At 33.5% G+C, this 22,748-nt stretch overlaps 1 protein-coding gene across 9 annotated transcripts in view; it reads left to right on the plus strand.

Moving 5' to 3' along the window:
• Positions 1 to 20,877, plus strand: part of CC2D2B (coiled-coil and C2 domain containing 2B) — a 139,249-nt gene extending 118,372 nt beyond the window's left edge. The window contains exons 29-34 of one of the 9 annotated variants that reach the window (XM_031956163.1): positions 1,508 to 1,621; positions 4,250 to 4,384; positions 4,590 to 4,718; positions 7,826 to 7,884; positions 14,744 to 14,921; positions 18,989 to 19,715. In XM_031956163.1, coding sequence (XP_031812023.1) covers positions 1,508 to 1,621; positions 4,250 to 4,384; positions 4,590 to 4,718; positions 7,826 to 7,884; positions 14,744 to 14,921; positions 18,989 to 19,177 — 804 coding nt within the window. In that variant the 3' untranslated portion in view covers positions 19,178 to 19,715. Of the gene's footprint in view, positions 1 to 1,507; positions 1,622 to 4,249; positions 4,385 to 4,589; positions 4,719 to 7,825; positions 7,885 to 14,743; positions 14,922 to 18,988; positions 19,746 to 20,690 lie in introns of those variants that run through there. The other 8 variants (XM_031956162.1, XM_031956160.1, XM_031956159.1 and 5 more) reach the window with 8 other exon arrangements.
• Positions 20,878 to 22,748: the final 1,871 nt, after the last annotated feature.

Consider the following 22,748-nt stretch of genomic DNA (forward strand, 5'->3'; position numbering starts at 1 on the left):
TACTGATGAAAAAATGATTGCAAAGGGAATCAAGGATATATTATTGCAAAACAGGGCCTTCTTGTCCCCAAATACTTGAGAGCTCAAGGGAAAAAATGCTCTTTATGATAATGTTAAAGATGAAATATTCATTTTACAACAAAAATTGCTCTTGAAATCTTCTTATTTGGTGGCTATTTTGGAGAAAATTACATTAAAATAATGTAAGGTCCTCAAATTCGTATCTGACCCAGAAAGATAAAATGGCTTTATTCATGAAAATACTGAACAATAAGCTATTTGCTTATTCAAATATAATTATTAAAATACCTACATAACCCTGTGAAGTCAGATTTTCATTATGTACTTCAACCTAAACATGTTAAAACTAATGTAAAAGCATATCTGAAAATCCAGCTGTCTTTTATTGGGCCAGACATTAAAGTGATTTGTAAAAAATATGTAAAACCAGTCTTCTTTCTAAATTTTCTATTTTAGCTATTTTTCATTAAAAAATGTGATTTTTCTTTTACATGTGATAAGATTATTATTGTCATTTTGGAATGAATTAATATTTTAAAATTTTATCAGTTTTAATTTCTAGCAATAAATATGAATAGATAAAACTAACATGAGCCCTCTAAGAATTTAAAGAGGTCCTGAGACCAAATAGTTTGAGAACCACTGAAAGAAAAGAAAGTAAACATCTACTTAAAGCACCTACTAGATATATCTAAAGAAGCAATTCACATTTATTTTAAAGACCTATGTATTTCTAAATGTAAATGGATATCAGTTGATAAGGAAATAATTTGCCATGGACAAGTATGATACATTTGGTCTTGCTCCATTTGAACAAGAGGAGCTAAGAGATTTATCTTGTAATAATAGCATGTTGAAAATATGGAATTAAACCTAAAAATTTTATGTTTGGCTATGAATAAGGTTTATCAAACAAAGTGATCGAAATTTTGCTATTTTTGTTCAAAACATTTATGTAAAACAAAATTTTCTTTTGGAATTGTTATTAAAAAATCATTCTTGATTAATGATTAAAATAGAAATATAAGTAGCAGTCTTATAATTGATACTACTTTGAGCCCCAAAAGTCTACCTATTATATTATAATTTTATTGTTTTGGTTATTTGTAGAAATTATAACAAATATTAAAAATTGTTAGCAATTTTATCAGTAAATATTTGTAGTGCATTATACAGAACGTTTTAGATTTGTATGTTTTAAAATTATGAATTCTTAATTGTATTTGAATACAATACAAACTCGGATAGTTGTTTGTATAGTAGACTTAGTGAAAAGTGTATGGGAGTGAATTATTTTTGGTTAAAAAGAAATTTTAGGGGTAGAGTGTTATTCATTAAAGTTTAGAAACCACTGTGGAAGTTGAAAATAATTTTCATATTTAACACTTGTAAAAATAATCTTAATAATGTGATGAGTGGGATTTGGGGAAAGTTTTGGCACATTCCTAACTACATGCTTGTACTCATTCATTTTAATGTGCCTTAGCGTTGCATCAATTTAACTATTGGAAACAAAGAGGAACACGCAATACTTTTGTGTAACTACTTCCTGTATTTTGGAAAGAAAGCCTGGGTGTTATTGGGAACATCAACATTAGAAGTAAGTGTTAACTATTTTTAAATAGTATAGATGATTCAAAAACCTTATCAAATCCATTTCCAGCTCTTGGTGTAACAAATATCTCTTCCTTTTCCCCAACCTTCTATTTCATTTTTCTTTAAGTAATTGTATGAGCTAAGAATTCTTGGTTATTTTTTGTTGTTGTTGTTCAAACCTGTTATTTCATTGTACAGTTAACTCCTGGTAGAGAAAATCCCCCTCTCAATGAAAATTGGCAACTGTTTATAATTTGAAGTCTTAGAGTCCTTGGACTCTAGGGAGTTAGGAGAATACTGGGAATTTGCCTAGGGTAACATGGTTAATAGGTGTCAGAGGCAGCACTTAAATTAATTTCCAAGGCCAGCTCTGTATCAGTTATATTACAAGAGTAGTATACTATTGCCTCCATAGTTGATTGGCACCCTATTTTTGATTCAATATCTCTGCTTTAGTTTAAGCTGTTACTATTCATGTCCTATTTCTTTCAACCTTTGCCAAGAATAGCTTTATCCTGGTAATATAAAACTTGAGGATAATATCTCTGTCTAGCTGTATAATCATAACTTCAATTATATCTAGCCTTCATCTTTCCAAGACAAAAGTTTAGCTATCCTGCTCTGAGGTAACATGGGATGGTGGGAAAAGTACCAAAGTCATAGTCTATGTTCAAATCCTGTCTTTACTACTTACTACACTTAATTTCCCACAGTCTCATTTTCTTCCTCGGTGAAATTATTGTATTAGGTTCCAAAATTCCTTTCAATTCTAAATCTTATAAAATTTTTATAGCTTGATCATATCTGTGTTCAGGTATGGCAATCTTGTTATCAATCACTTTCTAATCCTTTTTTTAAAAAAATTCTACTGTTAACTATATAACTCTTTATTGCCTTCCTCTTCCATACTTCTATGTATCTGTGAAATTTTATGGACATGAGCAATTCCTCCACTGGGCTAGATCGTAGCACATTTACATGGTTTCATTTTGTATAACTGTCTGTGATTCCTTGTAAATCTTTTCGACCTCTTATAACCTTGATAAGCTGGGAATCTCTCGTCATTGGATCAATAACAACTGTGCTGTCCATCCATTGTCCCTTACTTTTATCACACAATTGGCTTATTCCCTTTTCTGGCCATTTCTCTCTGAAGGTGTCCTCTGTGAAGCTTCTCTCAATGAAGCTTTTTGTGGATAATGTTACAGCCTGTTCTTGTTCGTTATGCAGCCATGGGTGACGACTCACAGTTTCATGTGGGTCTGTGTATGGTAGTATTACATGACTAGTAGCCATGCAGCATCACCAAAAGAATACTGATTTTGAGGCTGATGGGGTTCATTAGAACCACTACCCTACCAAGTGTAGTCCAGGCCATTTTCCTTCTATTTAATTCTGGGTCTAATTTGTTGTCCGTCCATAGTGCCTGTTTAAGATGCATATACTAATGGACAAGCTCCAGAGGCTGGCCATATAATTGAACACCACGCTTCAGATAATAGGGATTCTTCATCCACAGTTACATTGACAACTTTGATACTTAATAAAATCAACACAATGTCATTGGCACACAAGATCATTTAAAAATATTGTCTTATTTCTCAACCATGAAGTATTTCAGGGTGTCACAGTTTGTCCACTGACAGACTCAATAATAACATTTAGTTAACAGTTGTGAGCTGAGAAAGATAGGATTTTCCTTTTCTTTTCTATATTTTTAGCTGCCACCAGATGGCAGCAGGCAGATGTTTTGAGAGAAATAGCATTGCATTCCCAACCAACCTTTTTCTTAAGTTCTATGGAACTTGATTATTAAATAAGATATTAATTAGTCACTATAATAAAATATGTCTACAAAGTTAAAAATAAAATAAAATTATATTCTACAGTAAATTTGCCCATGATTACTTTGTGACCTTGGCATTTGGCACACTGTTAAGCATATAGTAAGAACTGATTGATTAATTAATTAGTCATAGAATTATAGTATTTTAGCATTAGGACACCCATTAAAAATCACAGAATACCTATTCCTGGAAAAGAATCCTTGCTATAATCTTCCTGATAAATGAACATCCATGCTTTTCTTGAAGACCTCTATTAAAAGTAAACTTCCAAGGAAGCTCATCCTACTTTTTGTTACCTCTAATTACAAAGAAGTGTTTTCTGACATAAAGCTAAAATTGCCTCTTCACAATTTCTGGTCTTGGTTTTTCCAATCTAATCCTTCCAATATTTGAAGAACACTACCATATTCACCCCCTTAGTCTGTTCTTCAAGCTAAATATCCTAGTTATTTTTAACTTTTTTTAAAAACTATTTTTATTATCCCAATCACCTTCCTCTGAATACTCAGTTCTTCTTAAATCAAGGCATCAAGACCAGAATACAATGTTCCAGATATAATTTGATCAAGGCAGAATACAGATTTTAGCCAAAGGTCCTCTAGTTTGATTGCTCATCTGTCAATATGCTGGCTTTTTTTTCTCTCCCTCTGTGAGAAGGAAATTCATTCTTTAGTCTTTAACATAAAGTATCTGATACTGTCTATAAATCTGACATCAGAATGAATTCAAGCAATCAATATTAAAGTATGTTGTTGGGGGGGATTTCCCTTTTTTTAATCACATAGGGGCAAGTGGCTTACGTACTAACTCAAGAAGTTGATGAATATTTACTTTGGAATCCACTGACTGGGCAATCTCATAAGCAGTTTGATCCATTTTGTCCCCTGCAAAGTGCTGACTGTTTGTTTGATAATGAAAATGTAAGTCTGTTTAAAATGTTCAAATTTAAGTAACATCCTCAGAACCCACCTGATGCTTTGACCTAACAATCTCCAAATCTTGGATGGTTTTGTAGAGCTTTGACATATTCCTGAGGATTTCTGTATATTGCCTTGTTTATTGTTCACTGCCAGCACCCAGCTGTTCCTATGATATTCATTCTGACTTATGTTAATATTTTAATAGGTCTGGTTTAACATTCAGCATAACAGTACACCAATGTCTGTACATTTTGACAATTCAAGAGAAAGCTCCTGGAAACAACTGCTCCCCAAAAATATTCAAATTCAGTGCATGAAATCAGAAACTGAAAAGGTAAAGCACATTTTTCAAAATGTACTTATGTGAGAATTTCCCCCAATTGTTTCCCCAATATTTGTTATTAGTTAATAACTTGAAATTATCAGCATATATGCATGATAAATTATATTGAGAAGCTGTGCCCTTAAGCATACTGTTGGGCAGCATCATTTCTTTCTTCCTTAAAAGGGAAAAGATAATAGGAAGGATCATTTCAACACAGTTAAATGGTATTCAGCCCAATATTAGCTTAAATAAAACATAATTGGCACAGCAAACATATTTACATTCTACCCACAGAATTATTGTGACAAAAATGCGTTGTAAAGTTTAAAATAATATATGATTATAAGTTATCATTATTCTTATAAATTGGTATAAGAAATCATTTAATGAATTCTACCATAACATAAAATTTAATTATCCCCTCTAGTAACAAAAGTTGAGAACTAATTAGAAACATTTTTCACTTGTCTCAAAAAATGGATTAGGAATTTAATTTGTATTTCTGTTGAAGAAAATTACATGTGGCTAGTTACTTTTTTAAAAAAGAGATTATAATCAAAGTCTGTCACTTTGATTTGAACTTACATAAATAGTATATAAAATAGAGTAAAATATGTATAAATGCATAATACTTAAATAATAAAATATTTTAATAATAAATAGATGAAAGATAAGATATTCTATGTCTAGACATGGAAAGCTTCCATGAAAGTTCCAATGTCAGAACAAAAGGTTTTGCAATTGTCAATGTTGAAAAATTACCTATGCATATATCTTGTAAATAAAAAGCTATAATAAAAAAAATTAAAAAAGAAAGTTCCAATGTCAGACTAAGTGAGGAAAACAATTAGCTTTCAGAAAATTGATCTGAGAAGACTCCATGGGAGAAGAGAAACTTTAAGGAGTTTCCTGATTGAGAAAAATATTTTGTGAAGATAAAATATTTGGGGTTAAGGCTGCTTTTAGGCAGGGTTAGAAGTTGAAAATAAAATGAGATGCAAAAGATTTTTGAATAGGCATGCTTATGATATGAATAGGAATGAAAGTGTTGAAGTGAAATGAAGTGGAGTGCTGAGCTGAGATTGAACCTATAAATGAAATTATTTTAATAAATAATTTTAATTACAAATTCCATTTTGTAGTTGTAGATGTTCCCCTAAGGAAATTTGACTCCTCTAAAATCAATAACTTCATAAAATGAAAATGTAGATACTTTATTGATCTAAAAGCCATTACAGATCTTTCAGAAGAAAATTTATAGTGTGACAGTATTTCAGATAGAACCATTAGATTGAATTTGAATGAATTAATGTCTTCCCAATTACCCCCCCAAAAAAAGGTCTTGATTCTTCTGAGCTATCTAATTTCCATCCCATCATTCTTCTCTTTACTGCTAAACTTCTTGAAAAAGTTGTCTACTTCTGACTACTCCATTTCCTACGAACTATTTTCTCATCATCCCTTTGTAATATAATTAGTTCCTATCAAAGTTTTGAAGTTACTAGCAGTAAGATTTAAAGCTTCCAAATTACAGAAAAGTCTTCTTCAATAATTCTTCTTGACTTGTATACGGCATTTAACACTTTTGACCAATCCCTACTATAAGGTATACTCTCCTTTTTTAGATTCAAAGATTCTACACATAGCTGGTTTTTCCTACCTATCTAATAGCTCCCTTTCTTCCATATTCTGGGTCATCATTCTTTTCCTAATCCTTTTATGTCAGTATTCCCATCTTTTTTTTTTTTTTATCACTATATCTCCTTAAATTTCATTTGCTCACATGGCTTTAGATACCATTTCTGTGCAGATGATTTCTATATCTGTAACCCTGTAACTGAACTTAATATTCTAGATTTGGTTTTCCCAGACAAGGTTTAGAAAAAATATTTACCCTCTCATTCTGGACTCGGTATTACAATTGAAAGTAGCTTTAAATATTTTAAAGGATCATGCTAATCTGAGGACTCATATTGTGCTTTTAATCAACTAAAATTATCAGATATTTTCCTTGAGAATTGTTTTTTAACAACATTCCCCCATATTGTAATGCTAATTTTTAGACCAAATTTATTATTTGACATCTATGCCTATTCAATTTCATCTTTTTAAAAATTCTGTGTAACAATCTAACATATTAGGGTCTTTTTTCAATCCCAGCTCTGTCATCCGGGATGATTTATTGATCCTACCTTTGTGTTCTCCAAAATTTTTGTAGTCATGTTATCTATACTTTTATCCAAGTCATTGACAAAAATGTTCACTTGCATAAGACTAAGCACAGATCCCTACAGCACTGCAATTGAAACTTTCATGTTGTCACCAAGATATTAATGAATACGGATTGGGTTCATCAATCCATCAAGATCTGCCTCCATCTAACAAAAATAGTTTAGGGAAACTTGGGTGGTACACTGGATGGAGCACTGAACTTGAAATCAGGAAGACTTATCCATATGAGTTCAAATCTAGCCTTAGACATTTATTTTAGTTTCCTCATCTATAAAATTAGCTGGAGAGGAAAATGACAAACCATTGCATCTTTGCCATGCAACCAATTCCTCCTTGTTCAGAAGAAGCAAGTTTCTAATCTTGCTTCCTCCTTCTTATGGAAGGATAAAATTACTTTCAACAGAACAAGAACTCTTAATTGATAACCAGATGATCAAAACTTCCAATTAATATTATATCATGTTCCCCTGCCAGGCTTGTGATAAGTGTATTTAATTCCTGGTTGTCCTCCTATCTAGATGAAATTTAGTCCAGAACAGCATGATTTCATAAGTATAAAATACAAATACAAATGCACATATAACACAACTCGGATTTGAGTCCTAAGATTTTAATTATTTTTCTCAAAGTCCAAGATAGAATCCATGAACTATGTCAAATGCAAATATCACTAAACCAAGTTCTCTTATTCTATTCCATTTCTAGCCAAATAGATAAATACAGAAACTTAAAGATAATTTATCTAAACTCTTTGTGTGATTGGCTATTTTGACCTTGTGCATATATTGCCATATGTAGAATCACCTTGTTTCACTTAAAATGCTTCTGATATAAAAGTTGTCCTGTAGTCTGTTTCCTAATCATTTCAGTTTTCTCTGTTGCAGCCTAAAGAGATACTGTATTTTGATACTAACAAAAGTATGGTGGAAGATTTAAAAAACAGGTATGACCTTTTTGGAATACTAGAAATTACTGTCCATGATTTTCAGAAAGTTGTATATTAGACTTCTTTATCACATACATATAAATAAGAGCATTTTGACTAGCCTGTGGTGATATATGTTCTGTATAACCTTGTATTTCTTAAAGTACACAGCAGTCAATTAAATTAAAATCATCAAACATTTATTATGTGCAAGACACTATTGTTTATAATTCCAGGCAAGGGGAATGACTTATATAGACTATGAATATATATGAATCAGAAAAGGACAGCAATCATCATTGAAGAGTAGTTTGAATGGAATATATAGAGTATGAATGAAAGAAGTATAAAATAAAACTTTTACAACCAGGCCTTGATTTATTTTGTATGTATACAAATATGTACTTATGTAAAAATAAGCATATATTAATATATATATTTACACATAATATGCAAATATAAATCAATTTAAACAAAAATATCCCTTAAGACACATCTGGCATTTCTCACAAAGATGATGGGAAGTCATCTAAAGTCAATTTTGAAGCTTTATATTCAGCTCATAATTTTTTAAAATAGGTATGCACTTATATATCTTACAAGGTTGTAAAATAACTGGGTCTTTAAGATGCTAAAAACTAAGAAGTTTAAAGATAATTTATTTTTAAATATTAATATAGACAGTAGAATATGAGCAAGAACATAAAGTTTTATGGACCAGCAAGTAGGCTAGTTTGATCAGAATAAAGAATTCATGACTTGGAGTGAAGGGTAATCATTCTGGAAAGAATGGCTGGAATTATACAGTGAAGAGCTTAACATGCCAAACAAAAGAGTAAACATTTTTAACCCAGAGACAATAGAGATTTACTGAAGTTTTGGGAGCTGGATTCATTTGTCAGCTATGTGGAAGATAGATCAAAGAGAAGAGAATCAAGACAAGGCTGCTTAGGAGGCTATTGCAACAGTATAGTCAAGAAATAATGAGGGACTGAACATGGCAGTCATGGTATGAGTGGAGAGAAGAGAAATGCAAGTTGTTTAGCAATAGAATTGACATGAACAAGATTTAAAGAAGATAATTCATAGACTGCAAAAGTGGGGGAGGGGTTAACAGAATTGAGGATTCTCTCAGGAGAAATAGAAAATTAGGAGAATGGGGTGGATTTAGGGAGAAAGAAAGGGAGTTCAATTTGTACATTTATAAAACATTCAGGTGCAGATGTACAACAGATGATAGGAACTTGGGAGAGAGGTGAAGGATGGTTGTTACATATGGAGTATGATGATCCTGCAAAAGAAGTTGTAAAGGGTCATTAATCAGAAAGATAGAAGAATATTACAGGAGCAGTGTTGAGAAAAAAGAAGGAAGAATTGATCCTCAGTGATCAATTAAGGATCATTAAGAAGGATAAGAGCTGAAAAAATCTCATTGGATTTAGTAATGAAAGGACTATTGGTGAAATTATAGCCAACATAATTTCATTTTAGTGATAGGGACAGAAGCTTTGTTACAAACAGTTGAGAAGAGAGTAGAGAATGAGAAAGTAGATGCAATGAGTATGGATAGCTTCTTTTGGGAGTTAGTCTTTAAAAGGAAAAAAAGATATAGAATGTCAGCTTGAGAGAATGAGAGGGTCAGTGAAGGATTGTTTTACTTTGCTTTTATTTCCAAGAAGTAGAGAAAGAATCAGGGGATAAGGACAAAAATGAAAATTAGGAAGGAAAGGGTATTATGATTAAAGAAAATGGGAATAAAGAAGATGGGATAAAATGGATAAATTGAGGAGATGGTTTTGGCAAGGAGGGCCATAGTATATATATACTGATACTGGAGCAAGAGACGAGAAAGTGGATGATAATATTAAGGTGATTTGAAATGTGAATATCACTATGGTTTTCATTTTTTTAGGAAAGGGAGAGAGATCATAGTATAGGTAGCTTGAGAATAAAGAAGTTTTAAAACTGATTTTGTGATGAGTGGAATAGAGCATCAGTCAAAACCAAAAAGTTTTGATATGATAGTAGTAGTGATCAGTTGAGATTGGGTAACTAAAAATTTTAGTGAACCATTAAGCATTACTGTATGATTTCCTCCAGCACTGTTTAACAGCACAGGAATAGGCATTAGAGAGGGATGGTAGGAATAATAAATTCTAGTCTAGTTGAGACTAGAAGGGGACTAGAATAGTGAGAACAAAGAACTGAAGAGAGAAAATGGTATAAAGCTGAAATGATTAATAATAAATTTTGAAAGAAGTAAAACAGGCAATGGCCTGAGAAGTCGGGAAGAGAAGAGGGTTGTGATAAATTCCAAGAGTAGTTTTAGTAAGTTTAATGTACAGATGGAGATAGAAGAACAATGATAAATTAGAGGAAATCCAGAATTATGGATTGTGGAGATAAAATTTTCTGGTTAATGATCAAGAATATGACCATCCCTTAGTGTGACTATATTGATAAGAGTCTTAAGATAATGAGATAATGAGAGATGAGAAAATCAACAAATTAGAATTTAGGGAAATATCAATATGTAAATTTAAGTACCTAAGTATAGGGGCAGAGAATTGGGGTGGGGAAAAAAGACTAGGCAAATACTAAAATCATTGAAATAGAAGGAAATGCCTTGGTAGGATGGGAAGGTAGAAAGAAGGAACATAGTTATATAACATCCACCAGACATGGATAGTTATATATCTGGTGTATATATAGGATGGGTTGCTCTCCAAAATAGAAGAAGTTGCTAGGGATGGTAATATGGAAATAATCTAGAAGTACAAATGTGGGGGAAAGAGAAGAGGGGGATATATATATATATATATATATATATATATATATATATATATATGTAGATATAGCTATCTACACTGGAGAGCATGGTCAGGGAAGCAGTATATTCCATGGAAAACAGGATTTCCATTATTGAAACAAGATGTATGAAGGAAGTATGAAAAGAAGACAAGAAGTATGAAAACAAGAAATATGAAACAAATCTAATATGAAAGACATTTTGTTAAAAATGGATAAAATGGTAGAATAGAGTGGAATTAGGATCAGAATATAAATTGGATTAGCTTTTATGAGAGAGAGCCCCAAATCCTTTTAGGATCAAACTGTAGTTTAATCTGTATATGAAATACCAAAAATGTGGCTAGGCAGGTAATAGAGACTAGAACTCAGACTTAACTCACTTAAATCCAGTTCACTTGCATGCCATGGCATCACTTCCCTGATGTCATAATCCTCTTCCAGAATGAAGGACAAGCAACAATAACAAGAAACTATAATCATCATTTCACTGGTCTCTGCTTTCCCAGGCTATCATCTCTGCTTTGGCCCCACTTTTCCCTTTTCAAAGTCTTTTGTAAATAACCATATTGTCTTCTACCCATGAATCTTAGCCCCATTGTCCTATTCTCCGAATTTCTTTCCAAACTCTAACCCTGGATTATTCCTCTTTTCTCCACTCTTGTTCCTATGCTGATAAATAATGCATTAATCATAGAATTATTCCGATTAGTTCCCCAACAAGAGTTCTTTCTCTTAACATGTTATCTAGGATATGTTGTTTGGGGTATCATTTCAGACTTCTGCCTCCTGTCGAAATCAAATATAAAAAATTCTCTCTCTCCTAACAACAGCAGGAGATAATAGAGTGACACCAAATTAGAAAAATCAGTCTTTCCAAGCTTATTATATAAACTTCTCCTTTGCAACTTGGCTGCATCCAGCCATCTTATTCCATCACCCACCACCTCACTATGTTTGTGTCAGGTTCTTTTCCAAGTCTAGAATGTGGTCTCTCCTCACTTCCACCTTGTTTTCCACCTTGTTATTGTTAGGGGCCTAAGCTTCCTTTCTCAAGACAAAGTCCATTCTGGGCCTCTCTGTTTGCTAGTACTTATACATATACACACATATACACACACATACATATTGTGTATATACATATACATATATATAACTACTTTCAAAGTATAAAAGTTTATGTGTATATAAATGTATATATATATATATATATATATATATACACACATATGTGTGCTAATAAAGATATGGGCATCTATCCATAATACATACTTATCTGTGTACATGTTCTCTGCCCAATAAATTATTTCTTAGAAATAGAAATTAGAACCTAGGGGTTGTATTTATTCTATAGACTATCTTTAAATGGAAATTAATTGCTTTCTATTTTGAATCCTCTCATGTTCTGCTATGCACATAACAATGTTTTTCTTTTTTTTTTATTATTTTGTATTTTAAGTTTAAAAGTTGAGAGAGAGGCGGGGGGGGGATTGTTTGATTTTTGTCTCTCTAACCAAAATATGGTTCCTCTAGGCACTTAAACAATACTTGCCAAATTAATGAATGACATGTGGCTAAAAACCCAAATTTGACTTTTTAATTTTTTAATGTAAAAATTTGGGGAGTACTTAGTTATTATTTTAATCATTCAGAGGCTAGTTCTTATCCTTACTATTATTACTTTATCAGCCCTTTGCAAATATGGCAATGCATTTTCACACTCAGGCAGTATGCAGGGAACTTTTTTTTCTTACTATCCTTTCCCAAAAATACTAATATGAACTGCTGTTTAGGATTTTATATAGAGGGTAGCTGATGACAAACAATAGGATGTGGCATGAGCAATTTATTTGTGATTAGCACATAAATACTTTTAAGTTTTTGTTGATGTATTTTGTTTTAAGGAGATAAATTTTATTTTATATAACCATAGTTTTTTCCATTATCCTTTTCTGCTCTTCTCTCCTCCGCTGAATCATGCCAAATAACAAATATTTTTAAAGACAAAAAAGAGGGCTAAAATAGCATGACTGTTCAATATTTCAGAAAAGTGTGAAAATATGTGCAATACTTGTAGACCTCTCTTCTCTGCAAAAGGGTGGAGTGAGAATCTTTTTTTTCATAGCTCTCCTTTCAAGCCATACTTATTTTTTTTTTAGTTTTGCAACATGATGAAAGATGTTTTATGTTAGTGGTTCTTTCTGCTTACATTGTTATAGTTATAACTGGACAAACACTTATCAAATATGTTGTAAGGATTTATTTGAGTATAAATTGAACTAGATGATCTTTGAAGACCCTTCTCCTCTTTCCAACTTATGCTTCACCCAGGCACCATCTTATCTTGTATTACAAAAGTTTGACTTAGTCATTCCCCTGCTCAGAAACCTTTAATGGGTTTCCCTTTCCAATAACAAACAACAACAACAACAAAACCCACAAACCTTCAACAGTCATTTCAGCTTTTACTACAGCTTCAGTTTCCTGTACCTTTCAGGCTTATTTTGCTCTATTTCTCTTCATGTATGCAGTATTCCAGCCAAACTGCCCAATAAATTCCTGGTCCTGCCTTTTCTCATTGCTCTGAATTCACACAGATGAAGATGCTCATCTTCCCTATCTCCACTCTTCTTCCTTCAATTTCCAACTTGTGTCAACCTCTTTATAAAACTTTCTTTGAATTTTGTCTGCTTGTCTGTTTTGCCCTTATTGTAATCTAGCTTGCTTATTGACCTGTTTTATTCCACATTATTATAAACATTGAAGGGAAAGATCAGTTGCCTTCTATTTTTAAATATGTAATACTGTGATCCTATAACTGACATTTCATTTTTTTAACTCAATGCTAACATAGTTCCTTACACATAGTAGGTATTTAACAATATGCATGAAAATAAATTCGGTTGAATAAAGGAAGAAAATCAGTTTTATCTTTATGTAAATGTGAGATCTAAATGGTACTATGGGTAGAGCACTGATCATACACCTGATAGTTCAAGTACAGCGTCAGATACTTACTAGCTGTGTGACCCTGAGCAAGTCATTTAACCCGTTTGCCTCATCTGTAAAATGAGCTAGAGAAGGAAAGGACAAGCCATTCCAATATTTTTGCCAAGAAAACTCCACATGGATCATAAAGAGTTGAACATAACTGAGCAACTATAAAAAATATGAGATCATTATTTAATGTTATTGTCTCTTTGCCTATACCTTTTATCTTTGTTTTTCACCTATTTTTCCTTAAATTTACAATAACATAGGATTTATAATACTTGGATTTTATTATCATCATCACTATAATTATTAAGGTTTTTATGTTTCTTCTTGATTTAGTAGTTAACTACATACTACTATTAATAATAATAATAATAACTGCATACTAAAAACTGAAGCTGATTTTTTAAACTTATATTTGATCTTCAATTTTTTTTTAAATCTTGTGGGTTTGATAAACCAGATAAATAAAAAGTTTCCTTAACTCCATTCAGATCATCCTTAGATACACAGAACATAGAACAAACATAACAGCTGTTGTGCTGGACTCATGTGACCTTCAATGATCCCAGTGAGATTAAGTGCATCTGGCAAAAGGAGAGAGAATGCTTCAGCAGCTGTTCCAGGCTATATGGCTGTTGGTAGATGCTCACAAAAGACAGGCCTGAATTCAGAATGTTTTAAAATTAGTTTTGTTGATACAGTTTGGGTTTTTTGCCTAATTCAGAACATCACATGCAGACATGAGCCTGATTCTCCCAACCATATATGGCAAATAGGAAAGGTAGGGGAACTTCTCAGGAAGATACTTGTCTTATGAAGTCTAATGCTAGAACTCATGTTCATTATTTTATGATAACATTATAATTATAGTGTAGTAAGAGTTTCTCATAAACTTTAGAAGACAGATTATCTAGATCAACTGCCTGGTTTTTCTGGTGAGAAAAATAAAAGCCCAGAAAATGGCTTGCCTAAGTTAACATCATTATTAAGGTGACACAGAATTCAAATCCAAATATGGTATCCCTTCCCGGAGAAATTTCTCACATTAATTAATCGTTTTGCTTTTACTCAGGATTGAAAGAACCTTAAAATATAAATTGATAGAATGGAGACCCAAGCAGTCTACTAGTTGGAATCGACAATGCACTGCTATTTTGAGGCAAATTCTTCCTAAACTAGAACTTGGAACCGGGAATCTTGTTTCAACTAAAGAAGAAAGTGAATTTGAAAGACTACTACAATTTTATTGGGTAAGTATAGGTTTTAAGTATGTGTATATATATATATATATATATATATATATATATATGTATATATATATATATATATATAATTAATTTTACTTATTTTGTTAGTTACTAAAAGGAAAATTCTAAATAACCCTGAAATGACTGTTAAATATGACTTATAAAATAGCCAGGTTCCTAGTATATCAAAAATCATCCAAATTCTGAGATTCTCTTATTTTTCAGTCATTTTTTCTGTGATATACAACTTCATGAACCCATTTGGAGTTTTCTTGGAAGAGATAATGGAGGGGTTTACCATTTCTCCAGCTTATTTTACAGATGAGGAAACTGAAGCAAACAGGGTTAAGTGACTTGCCCAGGGTCACACAGTTAGGAAATGTCTGAGGTAGGTTTTGAACTCAGGAAAACTCATCTTCTGACTCCAGGTCCAGCATACTATGCACTATAGTACCCCCTAGCTGCCTCAAATATTGAAATAATGCATTCCAAATGTAACATGACACTATTAGGAAGACCATTTCAAAGACTACTCTCTTTGAAAATTAAATATTTATTAATACTTATTAATACTTAATAAATTAAATATTAATACTTAAATATTTGAAATCTATACGAACTATAAATTTGAAAGCAAGGAGCTTCTCCCCAAGGCCAGTACCCAGAATTTAAATGTTCAATAAGACCAGAGGCTAAGAAAGCTCAGGAATAGAGTGAGCTTCTTATCACTTTGATAAGGATCTAGCAAAACTGGTCATCTTGAATGTGTGGGACCTTGTTGTAACCCCCTGTCAGTCCAGTTGGGGTAGTAGGAGGATGGAGGGTGGGAGAGGGAGAGGAAAAGCTTATAGTATAGCATAGTATTCACAGGAACTACTAAAATGTGTGCCCAATGAATGGAGAGAATTTTCTATACAAAGAGTGAAATATCAGAAAAAAAGGCATATTTAACTTTTGTAAAATGCAAAAAAACAGATATCTGAACCTCCCCCCCACACACACACACAATTACAATTTAAAGATTCCTTGGGTAGCATTTACAGTGATGGGAAAAGCAAAAGGCAGCAACTGGAAAGTAGCATCTTCTTTGCCTTGACTCTGTCCTATTTTTAATAAGTATTTTCTCCCTTCAAAACGTTTCCCACATTTCATGAGTATTGAGAGGCATTTGGGATTAAGTGACTTGCCCGGGGGGGTGGCGGGGTGGGGGGATGGAGGGGTGTCACACAACTAGGAAGTGTTAAGTGTTTGAGGCTGGATTTGAACTCATATCCTTCTGACTGCAGGCCAGTGCCACACCTTTGAGCTGCCCCAATAATTTTCAGTGTTATTACTTCTATTGTCATTATTTATTTGCTTGTTTCTTTTAAAGCAGACTTGCCATTTTATCAATGCAGAAAACCCTTCTATTCCCAAGGAACTTTCCCATTTGATGCTTAATTATTTCAGTAATGTCTAACTCTATGACCCCATTTGAGGTTTTCTTTTTTCCCAGTATCTTTATACTGAAATGTTTTGCCACTTCCTTCTCCAGCTCATTCTACAGATGAGGAACTGAGGAAAATAAGGTTAAGTGACTTGTCCAGGCTTGAACTCGGGAATATGAGACTTCCTGACTCCAGATCCAGTCTATCCATTGTACCATCTACTTTCCCTATGGGGTACCTTATGAGTATCTCCCCTGCAATTTATAATCTGAGAGAATTGCTTGGACACTAGGTGGTTAAGTGACTGGTATTGCCTTTCTAAGCCAGTGTATGTCAACCATGGGATTTGACTTAGGTCCTCCTGACTCTCCAGCCAGCTTGATGATGTAGTGGAAATAGTGCTGGATTTGTAGACAGTAGAACTCTGGGTTCATATCCTGAGTTTTATATTTCCTTAGCTATATGAACATAATCAAGTCAGGTAACTTCTCCGGACCATAGTTTCCTCATCTGTAAAATGTAATAATACCTATATCACCTAATCCATAGTGAATTTACATTTATAAAGCACTATGTAAATCTTGTTTATTATACTGTTCCCCTGCTTACTTCCCAGATGTCTATTTAACATGACCTTCTTCTCTCACCAGTTTTATTCCACCAGAAATTTAGACTCAACTCCCTCTATGTCTTGACTCAGATAGAACTTTTACCTTATCTTTCCTAGGCCTCCTCAACACTTTTTTGTCTTCTCTCTACAATGTTCCACAAGGGTACCCTCTCTCCAGCCCTCATATTCCTGTATTCCATTTTCCAGCACTCATTAGAATATTTTCTTCTTCTATTAGAATTTTAAGATCCTCGAGGATAGGAATTGTGTTGCTTGTATTTGTAAACTAGAACTTAACAGAGTGCCTGGTGCAAAGTAAGCATTTAATAATGCTCTATATATCTGTCTGTCTGTTCATCTATGTATTATCTCAGCTGATTACTTTAGTTTCACTTAGTGCCTGGGAATCTCGACTTTAGATGGATTGCTCAGACAAGATCTATGGCTCAAGTTCATTGACAATATAACTATATTTACTGTCTATCAGATGAAATTCCAATAGGTATTCAAATTGTAATTGTTATACCTGAAGTATTACATATAGTGTTGGCAAATTAATCACTTCTTCATGTTGCCTTATCCTTAACTCTTTCCAAAGTACCAAGTATTTCAGATATGCATACTTTTATTTCTTGGAGTCAAGAATGAAAATGATGTTTAGTGAAGATCTAGAAACTGAAATGGTGGTCACAAAGAACTAGATATTAAGAACAAGTTAGGCCAGAATAACTTAATTTCCTTTTTTCACAGATTTACTGGATTGGTAGATCAAAGAATGCCATAGAAAGAGTTTTAACTTTATTTTAACAAACATTTGGCAAGGTTTCTCATGTTTTTTTTTTATAGGAAAGATGGAGAGATTTGGGCTAAACAATAATACAATGCAATGACATGCATTTGGAATTGGTTAAATGACTGGACCTAATGAGTAGTTATTACTGATTCCATCTCACCTTGGTAGAAATTCTCCAGTGTAGTTCTCAAAGGATCTGGGCTTGGATTTATGTAGTTTAATATTTTATTTATCAGTGACTTGACTAAAATCATAGGAAGCATTCTTATCATATTTTCAGATGGCATAAAGCTGAAAAGGATATCTAATACATTGGGTAGCAGCCAGGATCTGAAATGAGATGGTTGAGTTAGATAGCATGTGAGGTCCCTTCCAGCTCTAGGTCTGTGATTCTATAATCTTGACAGATCAAATCTAGTAATCTTAATTTTTTTATGTTATAGATCCGTTTGTAGACCCCCTTCTTAGAGTAATGTGTTTAAATGCACAAAATAAAATATATAAGATTATAAAGGAAACCAATTATGCTGAAGTAGTTATCAAAAAATTGTTTTTAAATTCCCAGACTTCAGGGCTAGAGCACTGGGCTGAATCTAATAAAATATCATTTAACAAAATTGATTGTAAAATCTTCCATTTGGATTCACCTTCATAAGGACAAATGGAGAAGGATAGGACTAGACATAAATTTATCTGGAAAAGACCTGGCAGTTTTAGTGGCCTGGTTCTGGGGACTGCATTTTAAAAAGGAGATGGCTGGATGAGTTAAGGAGTATACTAAGAAGGGCCACTAGAATGGTGAAGAGTCTTGGGCCAGGTAAAGATCATTTGAAGAATACTTAACCTTAATACTTAACAAGAGAGGATGTAAGGTGGACATAGATGTATTCAAAATGTCATCATGCAGAAGAGAGAGAATTGTTCTGTTTGGTGCCTATGGAAAGAAATAGAAGCCACTGGTAGTAGTCGTGAAGAGGGAACTCAAAAAGAACTTTCTAAGAAGCAGAGCTATCTAAAAGTGGAATGGGCTGTTTGGGAACATAACAAGTCCTCCCTTACTCCAAGAAAAGGTTGGAAAAAACCTGATGAAGATACAATGTTGAGATATGGATTAGACTGAATGAGTGATCATTAAGATACCTTTCAACTCAATTCTGAGGTTCTATAATTCTGTGAAATGTAGCACCTGATCTTTTATATACTATTTCCAAATTGTCTTCATGGTTATTATTTTTTCCAGGTTTCAGGATTTCCTATCCAGCTGCCATATACTGATTTACAGTCAATAACCAATGCTGTGTATCAAACTGGTATTCATTCTTCTGAATTTCCCCAGACAGAATTTGCCCTAGCTGTTTACATTCATGCATATCCAAATAACATATTATCTATTTGGATTTATTTGGCTTCCCTGATACGTCATCACTGAAAAGCAGCAAATGAAAACACTGTCTAAAATTCTTGCATATTCTCTAAAAGGGGACTTCCTAGGTTCCCCAAAGGAAGAAAAAAAAAGCTTCTCTGTTCTGAGCTTTGATGCTCTAGGAGTGGTGCTGCTCTTTAATTTGGGAAATGTATTTAGAGCCCAGTCAGTGACTCCCTCAAGTAATCTTTCACATTGTATTCTTTGAGGAAGAATATAGGGGACAGCTTGAAATACCCTTTGGAGTTTCTGAAAAGTCCTTTGGGGGGCAGGACAGTCCCTAGGGTAATAAAAACTCTATTTGAAGGTCAGGAGTTATAATTTTGGTAAATAGATAACTTAGAACTACTCTGGTGTAAGAAAGCCTTCACATTATTGATGGGAGGTTTATATTGGGGCCATTGGCTTACTGTACTGCTCTGATGACAGAAGGGGCCAATGGGACAAGGATAATCTTCCTAAAAATATAGAAACACAGGAGGATTAAATATAATTTATCTTTCCAATACAAATGTTCAGTACTTATTTAGTCTGTGGCAGGAGTCTCTCTTTGGGGGGTTTTAAAGAGCAGAAGTACAATCAATACCCAGGAAGAATTCACATGAATTCTGATCTGTTCTCAAGACATTGATTCAGTGGGGATGAAGGAAATGTAATATTTGATTTAAAAAAAATAATTTTAATAGTATTTTATTTTTTTCCAAGTACATGCAAAGATGATGGTTTTCAACATTCACCTTTGTAAAACCTTTGTCTTTCAAACTTTTCTCATTCCCTTACTCCCTTCTCCCCTCCCAAAGACAGCAAGCAATTGATATAGGTTAAATATGTATAATTCTTCTAAACATATTTCTATATTCATCATGCTGTGCAAGAATAATCAGATCAAAAGGGAAAAAAAGCAACAACAAAAAAGTGAAAATACTATGCTTTGATCCACATTAAGTCTCCATAATTCTCTCTCTGGATGAGGGGGGCACTTTCCATCACAAGTCTATTGGATTGCCTTGAATTACCTCATTGTTGAAAAGAACTAACTCCATCACAGTTGATCATTACATAATCTTGTTGTTACTATGTACAGTGTTCTCTATCACTTCATTTAGCATTAGTTCATGTAAGTTTTTCCAAGCTTTTCTGAATTCAGCCTGCTCATTTCTTAAAGAGCAATAAAAATTCCATTACCTTCATATACCATAACTTATTCAGCTATTCCCCAACTGATGGGCATCCATTCAATTTTTAGCTCCTTGCCACTACAAAAAGGACTGCTATAAACATTTTTGCACATGTGGGTCCTTTTCCCCCTTTTAGGATACAGACACTGCTGGATTAGAGGGTATGCTTTTTGAGCATAGTTCCAAATCCAGAATATTTGGATCATTTTACAACTCCACCAATAATGCATGAATGTGCCCCAATTTTCCCAATCTCCTCCAACATTTAACATCTTTTCCTGTCATCTTAGCCAATCTAAGAAGTATGAAGTTGTACCTCAAAGTTGTGTCTTAATTTGCAGGAAATATATTTAAATCTCAAGTCTACTACTTCAGTGGGAAGGATCCTCTATTCTTACTCCATCAAAATTCCATCTTTTTCACCTCCAGTGACTGGCACTGGGGTGGCCTTTCTTGTATGAAAGGAGTGTCCAAAGATATATGAAGTAAACCATAAGTATGTAATGACCGTGCTAGCACCCAGGACACTCCAGAATCAGCCGGAGTGGGACAAGCAAAAGTCTGTCTTTATTCTTGGTCTTAGACACAGGATTGAACAGAATAGAAGCAGAATCTCTGCACCTGCCTTCCCCGTGGTCTACCACTGAGAGTGTGTCCCTGGCTAACTTTACTCCACCCCCTAGTCCCTCCTACAATCCTCTATACAACAATCATTGAGCCAGTACGGATAGTGGAAAGGACCATTTTCCAAGCATATGCCCATAAAGTACTGTCCAATCAGTAGTTAACCTCAAGCGCTCAGCAGTCCCGACCTCAGTGCATCAACCCAATAGTTTCAGCCCTCTACAAGTATGTCTTTGAATTTCACATGTTACAGAAGAAAATGACACCCTGAAATGTTATTGTAAGTTTTTTTTTTTTTTTAGTTATTATTGTTCAGAGCTCTTAGACATAAATCCAGAGCAGGAAAAACTAATCAATTTTATATAACAGTGGGCTGGAGAAATTTCTCTCTCACTGGGTCTCAACAGGCCATAAACATAAGTAGAGAGAGGCACACTTCAGATGTTCCCTGGGATATTCAGGAAGGATTTTACTAAATTGCAAATAGATGTCTCTTAAAAGTGCTAAAGACAGCACAGTGCCCCAACTGAATTTTGAGCCAACCTTGAGCCCACTCTAGGTGTGCAGAGGTGGGGAATAGTGTTTTATTCCCACTTTGAAATTGGAAATTTTGTTTTCTGGAACACAGAACCGGTTTCATTTTTTTTTTTTTATGTCTAGAACAACTGTTACCATTACCAACCTTTCTTAATGAAGTAATTTTCCTACTTTGATAGAGATAACACAGAATAATGCTTATAACAAGATTAGATTAATGGAGAATTGGAGATCCCAGTAATGCAATTTATTGCTGCTGATGTATAAGCATATTTGCAACTAAACCGATTTATTAAAAGCTCTTAAGAATTAAAAGTGTATTGGTAACATTATACTAGAATTTTTTTAAATTTCTTGATTTAGTGCTTATATTTTCTATTTAAAATTACAATTTTCAGTGGCAACATTTTTTTGAATGATAAAATTATTTGACTTCATAAAAGGAAAATATATACATAATTTTAAGATGTGAACCATAAAACCTATTTGAGAAATAAAAAAATGAGATCAAAAGCATCAGGTTTTCATTAAAACCTTTAAATGTGTGTCTAATTCATACTTTACTAGTAGCATGTGGTCTCTTTTCCTTCAAATGTTTTGGTAAGAACGAGGAATTGTAGAACATTAAAGCAAGTAAGGTCATCTAATCTAATTCCTTTATCTTACATAGAAGAAACAATATAAGAGAATACCAAACAGAGTACCAAATAGCAAAAAATCCTGAAATTCTGGCCACATGGACTTGGGAAGTGCTGCTCTGTTGGTTGAGAGTGTGGTAAAACTGTTTTCATCTCAAAAATATGGGGTGGCATCCAATTGTCTTATCCTCCTGGAATCCAAGATGGTAATCCTAGAAGACAGCAGGGAGCAGAAGTAACAAAATAGATTAAAACAAACACCAATCCCATCCCTGCTAGAATTGTTTGCAATACAGACCACTATAGCAGGCAAATAATCATGCACCAACACACCCTCCACTTTAGTTTGGTTGGTAGCCTTTTCAAGTTGAATTTACCATCAGAAACTACATTGACAATTGGGAAAGCTCGAGAGCATTATCCAGAACCCAAGCAAAGCATGCCATTATGAAACTCATACTATGCTGATGAACTACTCTGGCAAACAATTTGTCATAAGCTCTCATGACTTAACAGTATCAAAAGTCTTGGTCATTTCTACAAATGTTGTATACAGATCTCTGCTTCTGGCATTTTTCCTGGAGTTGGGCAGTAAACACC

Source organism: Sarcophilus harrisii, chromosome 2, assembly GCF_902635505.1.
Source record: "Sarcophilus harrisii chromosome 2, mSarHar1.11, whole genome shotgun sequence".
Classification (NCBI taxonomy): Eukaryota; Metazoa; Chordata; class Mammalia; order Dasyuromorphia; family Dasyuridae; genus Sarcophilus; species Sarcophilus harrisii.